At 43.6% G+C, this 11,862-nt stretch overlaps 1 protein-coding gene across 1 annotated transcript; it reads left to right on the top strand.

The window, feature by feature from the left end:
* Positions 1-5,032: 5,032 nt before the first annotated feature.
* Positions 5,033-11,645, top strand: LOC139374829 (uncharacterized). Its single transcript, XM_071115978.1, has 7 exons — positions 5,033-5,521; positions 5,596-5,711; positions 5,892-6,047; positions 8,067-8,231; positions 8,351-8,462; positions 8,668-8,789; positions 10,164-11,645. Exons 1-7 carry the CDS (start codon positions 5,257-5,259, stop codon positions 11,097-11,099), a joined length of 1,872 nt encoding a protein of 623 aa, XP_070972079.1. The 5' UTR covers positions 5,033-5,256; the 3' UTR covers positions 11,100-11,645.
* The last annotated feature ends 217 nt before the right edge of the window (positions 11,646-11,862 follow it).

Genomic DNA, 11,862 nt, shown 5'->3' with positions numbered 1-11,862 from the left:
TCACTAGTGTAACCAAGAGGTGAGGCCTCATTTAACACAGTCAATTCATCAGGAATGGAGGAGGTCTTTATCCTAGTGAGATTGCTAAGGCGAACATCGCCATGTTTAGTTTTGCCCAACCCAGGTCGAGGCACAGACACCGTCTCAATGGGGATAGCTGAGCTGACTACACTGACTGTGCTAGTGGCAGACTCCACTAAGCTGGCAGGCTGGCTAACAGCCTGCTGCCTGGCCTGCACCCCTATTTTAATATTTTCTACATTGTAGAATAATAGTGAAGACATCAAAACTATGAAATAATACATGGAATCATGTAGTAACCAAAAAAAGTGTTCAACAAATCAAAATATATTTTAGATTTGAGATTCTTCAAGAGTGTATAAAGCTGTCAAGGCAAAGGGGGGCCACTTTGAAGAATCTAAAATCTATTTTGATTTGTTTCACACTTTTTTTTTGCTTAAAACATGATTCCATATGTTATTTCATAGGTTTGATGTATTCAATATTATTCTACAATGCAAAAAAAAAGAAAACCCCTGGAAAGAGTAGGTGTCCAAACTTTTGACTGGTACTGTCTGTCTGTATACTTACTTAATCTATGGCAAGAACTGAAAATGGTTTTCTAGCAATGATCAACAACTAATTTAACAGCTCTTGAAACATTTGAAAAGTATAAATGGGCAAATATTGCACAATCCAGGTGAGGAAATCTCGTAGAGACCCAGAGACCCAGAAATACTCAGTTGTAATCACTGCCAAAGGTGCTTCAACAAAGTATTGACTCGGGGGTGTGAATACTTACGTAAACTATATATTTCATTTTCAATACATTTACAAAAATGTCTAAAAACATGTTTTCACTTTATCATTATGGGGTAGAGTGTGTGGATGAGAGAGAGAAAAATCTATTGAATCCATTTTGAATTCAGACTAACAACAAAATGTAAAATAAGTCAAGGTTTTGAGTACTTTCTGAAGGCACTGTATAAGCCTAAACGGCTGTTACATATTGTGTTTGTACTGAATAGGCTGTATGATATTAACAAAGGCCTATTTCATTACTTCCATTCAACTGCTTCATTTTTTTCCCCAAGACACCTTTAACGAGAAAATGTATGCAGTTCATGAAGTTCATCCAGATATTTATGGTGCGTTTAAAACGTGTTTATGTTCAATAGAATGAAAAGTTACATTTTGTGGTTAAGACTTGATTGAGACTCTTTAGTATACATCACATCTGATCTCACCCTGTTCTACATACACCCGACAGAGCTTTATAACCAATACATACTTACTAAATATAGCTACACATACCCACACACTAACAAACACCTACTGTACACGTGAACATAGTTGTCAGGTTTGTCCGTTGATGACTTTTGACTTATCATAGCTGACTTATTTACCCACAACATCATATTTATGTACACCATGATGGGTTTATCAACAATGAAGTAATTCTGTAACTACAGTATAGGACTCAAACGTAGTGGGGATGGGTAAATACTTCGGGGCCAAACATTAGAAAAAGAAGAAGTTCAAGGTTAAGTTTAAGCATCAGCCAATTAAAATCATTGATGTAGTGGCACGTGATCAAAAGCTACATGTTAGCTTTTCCCATTGCATAACCTTGTACATTTAGCCCTATGATAACCTCACCAGGTGGCCTTTACTATTTCCTGTAACAAATTCCGTATCAGCCCATTCAAATCATCAACGTAGTTGTACGTGTTCCTACACTTGTTCACGGAAGCGTCCTTCAGAGAATTAAGAGAAGTACAACGGCACATACTGATAATCAATGCAACTACATCAAGTGTCTTTAACTGACTGGTCAAATTGCGCTCTGTGTAGAGTGCCTAGCTCCATGCAGTTGTCGCAGATTGTGACAAGGTTTCGAATCGCACGTTTTTTTCACCCCCTTTTGAAATGTAGAATTAAATGTATTGTGTGTTGAAGGTACGAAGCCAACAGCTTGAAAATTTAAATTAAGAATGAATTTAATAAGGAGCTACCTCTTTCTTAAGTCTTGTAGACAAACACACTGTAAAAATGCTTCACTAGTGAAGAGTGACAAACTTTGTCCCTTTAGGTTGATACTGGTGTTTTATAGTCAGTTAACGATAGTGCCTTAATTTATGTTTTCTTGACATGAAGATGTGTGTAATGTTGAACCTTTTCCAGAGTATTCTAAAATAAATGTTATCAAAGCGAGGGTACCAGATTTACAGAAAAGGTCAAGTGTTACCATAGTGAGAAAAGTTATTGGACCTGTCACATGTATCGCAATAAAAGTATTGAACTTCAAAGTTGAGTGTAAGACCATTTTGTTAAAATTAAATATAAAATTGACTCTATGTTGTTTGACTTGGTTATTTTTGTATCACTGCAGGAACTGAGTTTCCCTTATCTCAGTCGAACCAAAACATACTTAATTCTTGAATCAATACATATGGAACGCTTTTTTAATAACCTCCAATGGCTCCATATTGTTCACAGTGTTAGAGATGGGCTTGACTGAGGTTAATATTTTATAATAAAATGTCATGTTTCTGTGTGTACAGCAAAGAGTTTCTTATTTAAAACGCTATGCTTTTCTGTTCAATTTGTGTTTATAGTCTGCGGTCCTACTGATATCCGGTGTTGCTGACGGGAGAGACTTGACCTCTGAGGTGGCTGGTCACAAACCCTGGCCCCGGGTCAGAACCCTGGATCAGGAGCTGTCGCGCTTCCATCCCAAGTCGGAACCAGGACCCAACCATGAAGGAAAGAGACTCCACCACCACACAGAACACAACCGGTGGACAGGTGGACTGAACAACCTCAGTTCTGGTGGTCATCAGAGAGACAGAGGCTCCAGTCAGGGATCCAGTCTGCAGCCCAGACCCCTCTCTTCAGTCTCAGTGCAGGGATGAAGCAGGGCCTGGGGCTGATAGAGATAGACCTTCCTGTTCCTATGATACAAACGTCACAGTATCCATAATGAACAGAGTAGGTCACCCTGGGCTTCAGCCTTCACAGAGAGTGGTGGGAGATCCCCCTGGTGGTAGTCTATCAGCAAGTCCTTCTTCTCCTTCAGGATCTTGTTTAATGCCTAGTGAATGGGTTTATAAAAGGTTTGTGTCTAGACTTCCTCAGTTACCTCATGGTTACCCCACCAATACAGACAGGGTCAGGATGGGTGTTCACCACAAGAGGTGCCTAACTTGCTCTCTAAGCAGATTCTCTCCCACTGGATCTCCCTGGCATAGCGCAGCAAGGGTTAACTACTGTAGCGCTGCACACCCCAACTCCACCAGGGCCCTGGCAGCGTCTTGGCTGTTGTTTAAAGGGTTGACTGTAGGAGATATTTGTGCTGTGGCGAGTTGGGCATCACCACACACTTTTGTGAGATTTTATCGCTTGGATGTCACTGCTCCCAGTTTAGCCCACAACGTGCTTACTGCGGGGACAGGGGACTGAAAGTTGACTGACTGAAAGGGAAGGTAACGTTATGACTATAACTACTGTTCCCTGAAGGAGGGAAACGAGATACGACACCCATTTGGCCCCGGACCGCCCGTTACTGGGCTCGTTGAAGACCAGTATTAAATTGAAGGAATGGATCGAGCTTCACGCTTTTCACCTGTGGAAGGCGGGGCTTTAGATTTCTTTGGCCTTCATTGGATTTTAGATCCTTCAACCATAGTATGTTATACCTCGTTTCCCTCCTTCAGGGAACAGTAGTTATAAAGTTACATTAAGAGTACAGTTGAAGTCGGAAATTTACATACACTTAGGTTGGAGTCATTAAAACTTGTTTTTCAACCACTCCACAAATTTCTTGTTAACAAGCTATAGTAATTTTTCCAACAATTGTTTACAGGCAGATTATTTCACTTATAATTTGCTGTATCACAATTCCAGTGGGTCAGAAGTTTACATACGCCAAGTTGACCGTGCCTTTAAACAGCTTGGAAAATTCTTTAAAAGCTTTAGAAGAAAATGGCTTTAGAAGCTTCTGACATAATTTGAGTCAATTGGAGGTGTACCTGTGAATGTATTTCAAGGTCTACCTTCAAACTCAATGCCTCTTTGATTGACATTATGGGAAAATCTAAAGAAATCAGCGAAGACCTCAGAAAAATGATTGTAGACCTCAAGTCTAGTTCATCCTTGGGAGCATTTTCCAAATGTGATGAAAGAAATAAAAGCTGAAATAAATCATTCTCTCTACTATTATTCTGACATTTCACATTCTTAAAATAAAGTGGTGATCCTAACTGACCTAAAACAGATAATTTTTACTAGGATTAAATGTCAGGAATATGAATAACTGAGTTTAAATGTCTTTTGCTAAGATGTATGTAAACTTCCGACTTCAACTGGATATGCAATTCTGTTAGGTCCTATTTTCCAAAGCTTTAGGTGCCAAGGATACGGACATGTTGCAGCAAAGGAGATCCCACGATGTGAGAAATGTTCAGGAGGGCATAGTCAGGGGAAGTGTAAAGTTGGGATAGAGAAAGCACTGTGTGTCAACTGTGCAGCTGGGGATCAGAAGAGCCATGTGAGAGAAAGAAAGGTTGAGATTACCACAGTTCGAGTGGGGGAGAAAGTTTCCTACACTGAGGCAGTTAAGCAAATAGAGGATAGCCCAAGGGTGAGTGATTTGACTGGGAGCCCCCCAGTGAGTAGGCCCGAAGAGAAAGATCCAGAGTATTAGCTTTATTAAGGTAGTATTTCTTGCGTTTATTGCTATGGTTATTAATTGTACTGCAGTGATGGAGCATAAAACCCAGAAAATAGATGTGGTAGTGGCAGCAGCAGAGACATGTATGGGTGTAAGATTTTAGTGCTGAAGATCTACAGGGGGGGTTCTGGAGTATAGGTTCCATCCTCCCAGGCTGTTCTCGGGTTATAGTGGTGTATATGTGTAGGGTTAGATGGTGGTGCGATTTACTTTTTTACTTTGCTTGAACAATTTTTTTGTGACAAAATGTGCAATTCACACTCCGACCTGTGACAGGCAGCAAAACGAATCACAGCGTCTAGTCTGCCGGAAAATCACACAAAGACGTGACCAAGAACAATTTCCAAGTTAGCGTTTTTATTGTTGTTATTTAAACCTTTATTAACACTCTTGAACTCAAAATATGACTAATTTAACTGCACAGCGTCACATATTTACCCCACGTAGTGTTTAATTCGCGTTGGAGACAGGACTTGGTTGATACATGGTATCTAGGTAACGCTAGCTGCTAACGTTAGCTAACAATGGCTAACTGTATGGTTTTTCACACTCAAATAGCCTCCATCATGGAGGTGCTAGCGAATGCAGCCGTGGCAGAGATTTGTAAACTCGTAGACGACGACTATGCAGTGTTTCGTTTGGAAATAACTCAAAGCCAGAAAGAAAACAGGGCATTGCGGAGGAAACTACTGGAACTGAAGGTGGCACGGGAGCGCGCAGAGAGGACAATGCGAGAGCGCGTCCTCGCCAGTCGTCCCAGTAGTGTCAGATACAGAGCACTGGCAAGAGGTACTTTACATTTAGAAGAAGGCCGAGACTTTAGCATTTACAGTATCTAACCACCACTTTTTCCCCACTCTCAGGTGAAGGCCACAGGAGTTTTGTGAAGCCAGTGGGACACAATACATGGAGAGATGACCAACCAATCACTGTTGATGAGGGGAGTGGAACCTCAACCCAGCATGTTATTGTGATAGAGGTTAGTGTTGCATAAAGAATTACAGTTACTTTGTAAATCAAATGTCCCTGTTTATTTCAGTAAGGCTCCCCTCAGCTATTCAAGTGCTTACATGTACAGTACATCCACATTTACCTGCCATAGGGGAGCTTGTGAGACTTCTCTGCGGAGTACTGGTAATTACCTCTCTTCTTGTGTCAGTCTGCAGAGGCTTCAGTTCCAGGGATCAAGCAGGAGAGGTCTGAAGGAGAGGAGGAGCCACGGCACAGCAGAAACATCCAGACTGGAGCGCCCCCTATAGCCACAGAGAACCCCACCACCCCAGCGCAGCCCAGGACCCGATGCAGCATCACGGAGGTCAGTGGAACGCCGAACGCCGTCCTCAAGTCAGAGACAAACACAAAGATCTTAACTGTACACACAGGATCTGACCACAGATCAGACCCAGAGAGACTCGGGCTGGGGAGACTGGGCTGTCGTCCTGCTCCCAGCTCAGAGTATTTACCGGTATTTCACCAGAGGGCGGTTTATTCCTGTGGGGATGGTGATGCGTTCGACACTGGCGGGGATGATCCGTCTTGTTCTTACACTACAGAGATGGAACCAGGCAACATATCCTTGGGTTTAGAGACACAGACTGATCTGTCTAGAGGGGACTGGAACCGGTACAGTAGTAGTGTATACTCTGAAGGGTGCCTAGATAAGAAAGGGGAGGTTATAGTGGTAGATGAGGTGAAAGTGGAGGGTGACGTTTCTCCCACATGGAATGCAGATCGTCACCTAGGAGACAGACACTCGCAGGGCAGAGATTTCTTAGATTACAGGGAAAGCTTAGAGACAAATCCAAATGTCGCCACCCACTCCCTTTTACACACGTTCAGGGATTGTGATCCAGAGTCCACGTCGATGGGGCATTCCGATTCACACGGCCTTGTCCTTTTCGATCAGGTATTAAACTCAAACGACAGGGATAGAACCCAGACTCAGGGAGGGGGGGACACATCAGGCAATAGTAAAGAGAAACGGTTCCTCTGCATGTTCTGTAACAAAGGCTTCAGCTGCCCTCAGAAGGTGGAGATCCACCAGAGGGTCCACACAGGGGAGAAACCATTCAGCTGCCCCCAGTGTCACATGTGCTTCGCCCAGGCCTGCAGCCTGAAGAGGCACCAGAGGGTCCACACAGGGGAGAAACCCTACAGCTGCCCCCAGTGTGAGAAGAGGTTCTCTCGCCAGCACCAGCTGAAGACGCACCTGAAGGTCCACACGGGAGAAAGGCCATTTGCCTGTATGCACTGCGGGAAGAGGTTCTCAGAGAGAAGATGCCTAAGGATACACCAGCAGAAAAACCATTCCACTCTATAACATAGAAAGTAACCATTCCACTCGATGGCTTCTGATGTTTCGATTTAACCCGGCATTAAAGGTAGACTCAGCGAGATGATGAAACGCACAAAGTAAAAACAGCAGTAATGGGTCTATTTCCTCAAGAACTAAGAACGTTGACGCGAGAGGCTAAACTTCTCTGCGGTTTTGGTCCCACAGCTGTGTGCATGCGCAGGTACTCTTTGTGACTAGGTGAGACCAACGTCTTGCATCGCACTCATCGCAATATCTGCGGTGCTGCTCCTGGAAACCTCATAGCGCTGAGTCTTCCTTTAAAGACGAAGGTTCATTTTCATTGTTGTCAGCAGAAAAGATCCACAGATGCATTTGGAATAACGAGAGTAACAGATGTCAGTGTTGAATATTCCTGAGTAAAATATTGCTTGCAGACATTGTGTGATAATAAGCCTAAAAAGTCTATTACATATTGTGTTGGTACTGTGTAGGCTATATGATGTTAGGAAATGCCTGTTTCATTACTTCCATTCAACTACTATTTTTTTCCCAAGACACTTTTAATGAGAAAATTAATGCATCATTTTAGTTAAGACGTATGTGTGGTTTTCATATGATGTATTTAAAACTTGTTTAATAAACACAAAATGGGACTTTTCATTCTAAGACTTTCATTTAGACTCTCTTTAGTACACATCACATCTGATCTCACCGTATTCTGCATAAAAACGACAGCACTTTATAACCAATATACACTTGCTAAATATACCTACACATGCCCACACACTAACAAACACTTACTGTACACGTCAAAATAGTTTAGTCAGGTTTGTCTGACTATAGCTGACTCATATTTACCCACAACATCATATTCATGTCCACCATGATGAGTTTAACAATAATGAAGTCCTTCTGTAACTACAGTATAGGACTCATGTAGTGGGGATAGGTAAACACTCCATGTTGAAAGTGTTTATGTGTGTGTACGTACCTGAGGGAGTGTATGTCTGTGTAATCTGTATCACCTGTCTCTTCCAGGAGGGGGAGGGTCCAGAGGTGCTGCTGGTGAAGGAGGAGGGGTGTGAGGAGGGTCTGGGGAACCCTGAGGGGACCATGATCATGGAGGTCAACCCGACTACACCTCCTCCTGAACGCACAGAGGAACCAGCTGAGCAGCACAGGACTACACACAGTCTCACTGAGGTACGGATAAAGGCCAGGTCTCGATTAATCACTCATTGTCCAATCAGAAGATGCTCCATAGCAGGGTGCTGATATCAGATGTCTTGATCCAACATCCTCTCACTCTGTATCTCTTACAGCCAGTAGACATGGAGGATGGGAAGCCTGATCTGCTGCTGGTCAAAGAGGAGACAATAGAAGACGAACCAGAGAGCATTGACCTGCTGAGTGGACTAAAGATGGGGGAGCAAGGTAAGGGAGAAATACATATAGCCTCCATACAGTAATATGGGAATAGTAATACACCTGGCTATTGTTTTTTCCCTAATTTTCCCCAGTTTACATACAAAAACAGACATTATAATGTATTAACTTGACCAGGTAATTTACAAAAAAAACTCCATATGTAGAGTTCTCTGCCATGTTTTAAAGTCTATTTTCTAACCTCTTCCTGCAGGTGGTTGGCTGGAGACTGATAGTGGAGACTGGGCGGCCATCTTGGATTACCAGACGGGTGCAGCCAAGGGCCCAAGGGACGACATCACAGAGCAGGCCAGGACCAAAAGCGACATAGTTGAGGTCAGTGAATGGGACAGCGTTTTCAACTCTGGGCTGAGGAACAATACTGTTAACCACAACCAGAAACAGACAGTCAAACACAAAACAACAACTGAACTCCATAACAACAGACTGGATGAGACCAGGGCGAGACATAGATTTGGTCTGCAGGGACAGGGAGGTGTGCATATGCGGCGGGAGAGAACAGACGGACTCGGCTAGCGATGCTGATTCAGAGAGACTGATGGCACCTCAGGTTAACCCCCTAACAGGTGCTGCCTTCAGCCTGCCTTCTATAGGATCTATCAACTGGAACATGGACCCTGCAACAACACAGACACTCCCTGGGCTTCGTCCTCCTCACACTCTCCTAATGTTAAACCAGACCTCAGACAAGCTACACAAGCCCATTGACAAATTACAGTAGTAGTGATGCTATCAGCAGATGTATTGGCAAGGAGAAGCGTTTCCTGCGTTCGGTCTGTGGGAAAGCCTTCGGTTTCCCCAAACAGGTGGAGATCCACCAGAAGACGCACACGGGAGAGACATTGTTGGGGTGCCACCGGTCCTGGGCCAGTTTCTCAGACTCATCCAACCTGAAGAGGCACCAGAGAGTCCAGGCAGGGGAGAAATCCCACAGCTGCCCCCGGTGTGAGAAGAGGTTCTCCCACCAGCACCATCTGAAGGTCCACACAGAAGAGAGGCTGTTCGCCTGTACACACTGGGAAGAGGTTCTCAGAGAGGAGCTACCTCAGGATACACCAGCAGAAAATGCACACAGCCCATGTATAATGTAATGTAGTACTAATTAGTATGTTTGTAGTTAATTCCGTTGGTTTAGGATGTCATAGGGAACTGGATGAGGTGAACTGAGGAAAGAATGAGTATGATGAGACAGAGTAGATGATATGGTGATGGTTGGTGTGATGGTGTCTGTAAAAATGCTTCACTGATGAAGAGTGACAACCTTGTCCTGTTTGACACTGTGGTTTATAGTGAAATAATGATTGTGTCTTGTTACATTTATCCTTCAAAGTATTTAAAAATGAATTCTATCAGTGAAGGTACCAGATCTAACTTCACGTTATGAGTGTGTGACCATTTAGTTGAACTGAATTACAAAATTGACTGACTATTTTTTATTTTTTTAATTGCTGCAACTGAGTTTCCCTTATCTCAGTGGAACCAAAACATTATATATAATTTTTTTATCAACACATATGAATACTTTTTATAATAAACTCCAATGGCTCCATAATGTTAGGTACTTGAATCCATTGTTAGAGATGGGCTTAACTGTGGATAACATTTTATAATATAATGTCATGTTTCCGTGTGTACAGGAAAGTTTCTTATATAAAACTTGATACTTTTCTATTCAATTTGTGTTTAAAGTCTGCAGTCCATGAGGACCTGCTGATATCCAGTGTTGCTGGCTGGAAATACTGGACCTCTGAGGTGGCTGGTCACAAACCCTGGCCCCGGATCAGAACCCTGGATCAGGAGCCATCGCTCTTCCTTCCCGAGTCGGAGCCAGGACCCAACCTAGAGGAGGAGAGACTCCACCACCACACAGAACACAACCAGTGGACAGAGGGACTGAACAACCTCAGTCCTGGTGGTCATCAGAGAGACAGAGGCTCCAGTCAGGGATCCAGTCTGCAGCCCAGACCCTTCTCTTCACAGTCTCAGTGCAGGGATGAAGCAGGACCTGAGGCTGATAGAGATAGACCCTCCTGTTCCTATGATACAAACACCACAGTATCCATGATGAACAGAGCAGGTCACCCTGGGCTTCAGCCTTCACAGAGAGTGATGGGAGACCCCCCTGGTGGTAGTCTAACAGGAAGTCTGTCTTCTCCTTCAGGTTCTCGTCTAATGCCTTGTGACTGGGTTCATAGAAGGCCTGGGTCTAGCCTTCCTCAGTTACCTCAGGGTTACCCCACCAATACAGACAGGGTCAGGATGGGTGTTCACCACAAGAGGTACCTTGCCTATAACACAGCACACAATCCCAACAACACCCAAACAATGGCTAAAGGTCAAGGAGGGAGCTCAAAGACTAACAACCTGAGGGCGGTGGCTCCTGCTTCTACCTCCTCTGGTGTCATTGGGTCACAACGTAAGAGGCCAAGCAATAGGACGGACGCCGACAAGCTGTTCTCTTGCTCCACGTGTGGGAAGCGCTTTGCTGAGGCGAGCTATGTGAAGGAGCACCAGACCGTTCACACCAAGGAAAGGCCCTTCAAGTGCAAACTATGTTACAAGAGCTTCTCCTTCCGGAGTAGCCTTATCAGACATAGGAGTGTCCACAATGGTGAGAAATCGTAGCAGTTTGTCTTCAGATGTACGCAGGGGATGTCTGGAAACCATTCTTTAGCTGACATATTATAGTTATCATGTGAAGTGTCCTGGAGTAAGAGCAGTGGTGTTCTGGAGGGTGTACGCAGGTGGCCGTATACCCACTTATTTTTCAGTGGGCAATGAGTATAGTCGCTTCTTAATCCCCACGATGCCTATCAAAGTAGTGCAGTGGAGGTATAGACTGTGTCAATAAAGCTGATGGAGCAGATCTAGAATGTTTATCTTACAATGTTGATCATTTATTCACATCTTCCCAATGTGCACACGGTGGTAGGCCTACGGGCAAATGATCCAAAATGCAATTTGTGGGGGAAAAAAACTTGGCTACTTCAAAATGGAGATCGACTCAGTGGCGCTGTCCATGCTGCCACAGACGCCATAATGGAACGGATACAATGATGAGGCCTCTTTCCATCTCTAAGTTATGGCCTGACTGTGAAAGACCAATATGGATTCTATCATTTTAGGTCATTCAGAGTGTATGTCACTGTTTCACATTAAAACAATTACACAGGGCGCCTTCGCATTCTGGATTTTTTTTTTGTTGCACCACTGCCCCACTGGGTAAGAGGACAGTTAACCACTCATTAACCCTTTGTTAACTTGTCATTTGAAACAGGATTGCGTAAATACCTGTTTTTATACAGACAGTAAACCAAGGCTAGAACAAGGACAGTTGAATACTTACCTTGCTGAGGTGATGTAGATGGAATAAAGTCATTATTTTGTA

The sequence above is a fragment of the Oncorhynchus clarkii genome, chromosome 19, assembly GCF_045791955.1.
Source record: "Oncorhynchus clarkii lewisi isolate Uvic-CL-2024 chromosome 19, UVic_Ocla_1.0, whole genome shotgun sequence".
NCBI classification, from domain to species: domain Eukaryota; kingdom Metazoa; phylum Chordata; class Actinopteri; order Salmoniformes; family Salmonidae; genus Oncorhynchus; species Oncorhynchus clarkii.
This window is presented reverse-complemented; position numbering and strand designations above follow the sequence as displayed.

Bases quoted from the DNA above. Each gene is read 5' to 3' on its own strand.
- LOC139374829 (XM_071115978.1), top strand. From the start codon at position 5,257: ATGGCTAACTGTATGGTTTTTCACACTCAAATAGCCTCCATCATGGAG. The intron at 8,463-8,667 runs GTAAGGGAGAAA...CTCTTCCTGCAG, and splicing joins ACTAAAGATGGGGGAGCAAG to GTGGTTGGCTGGAGACTGAT. The intron at 8,790-10,163 runs GTCAGTGAATGG...TTGTGTTTAAAG, and splicing joins CCAAAAGCGACATAGTTGAG to TCTGCAGTCCATGAGGACCT.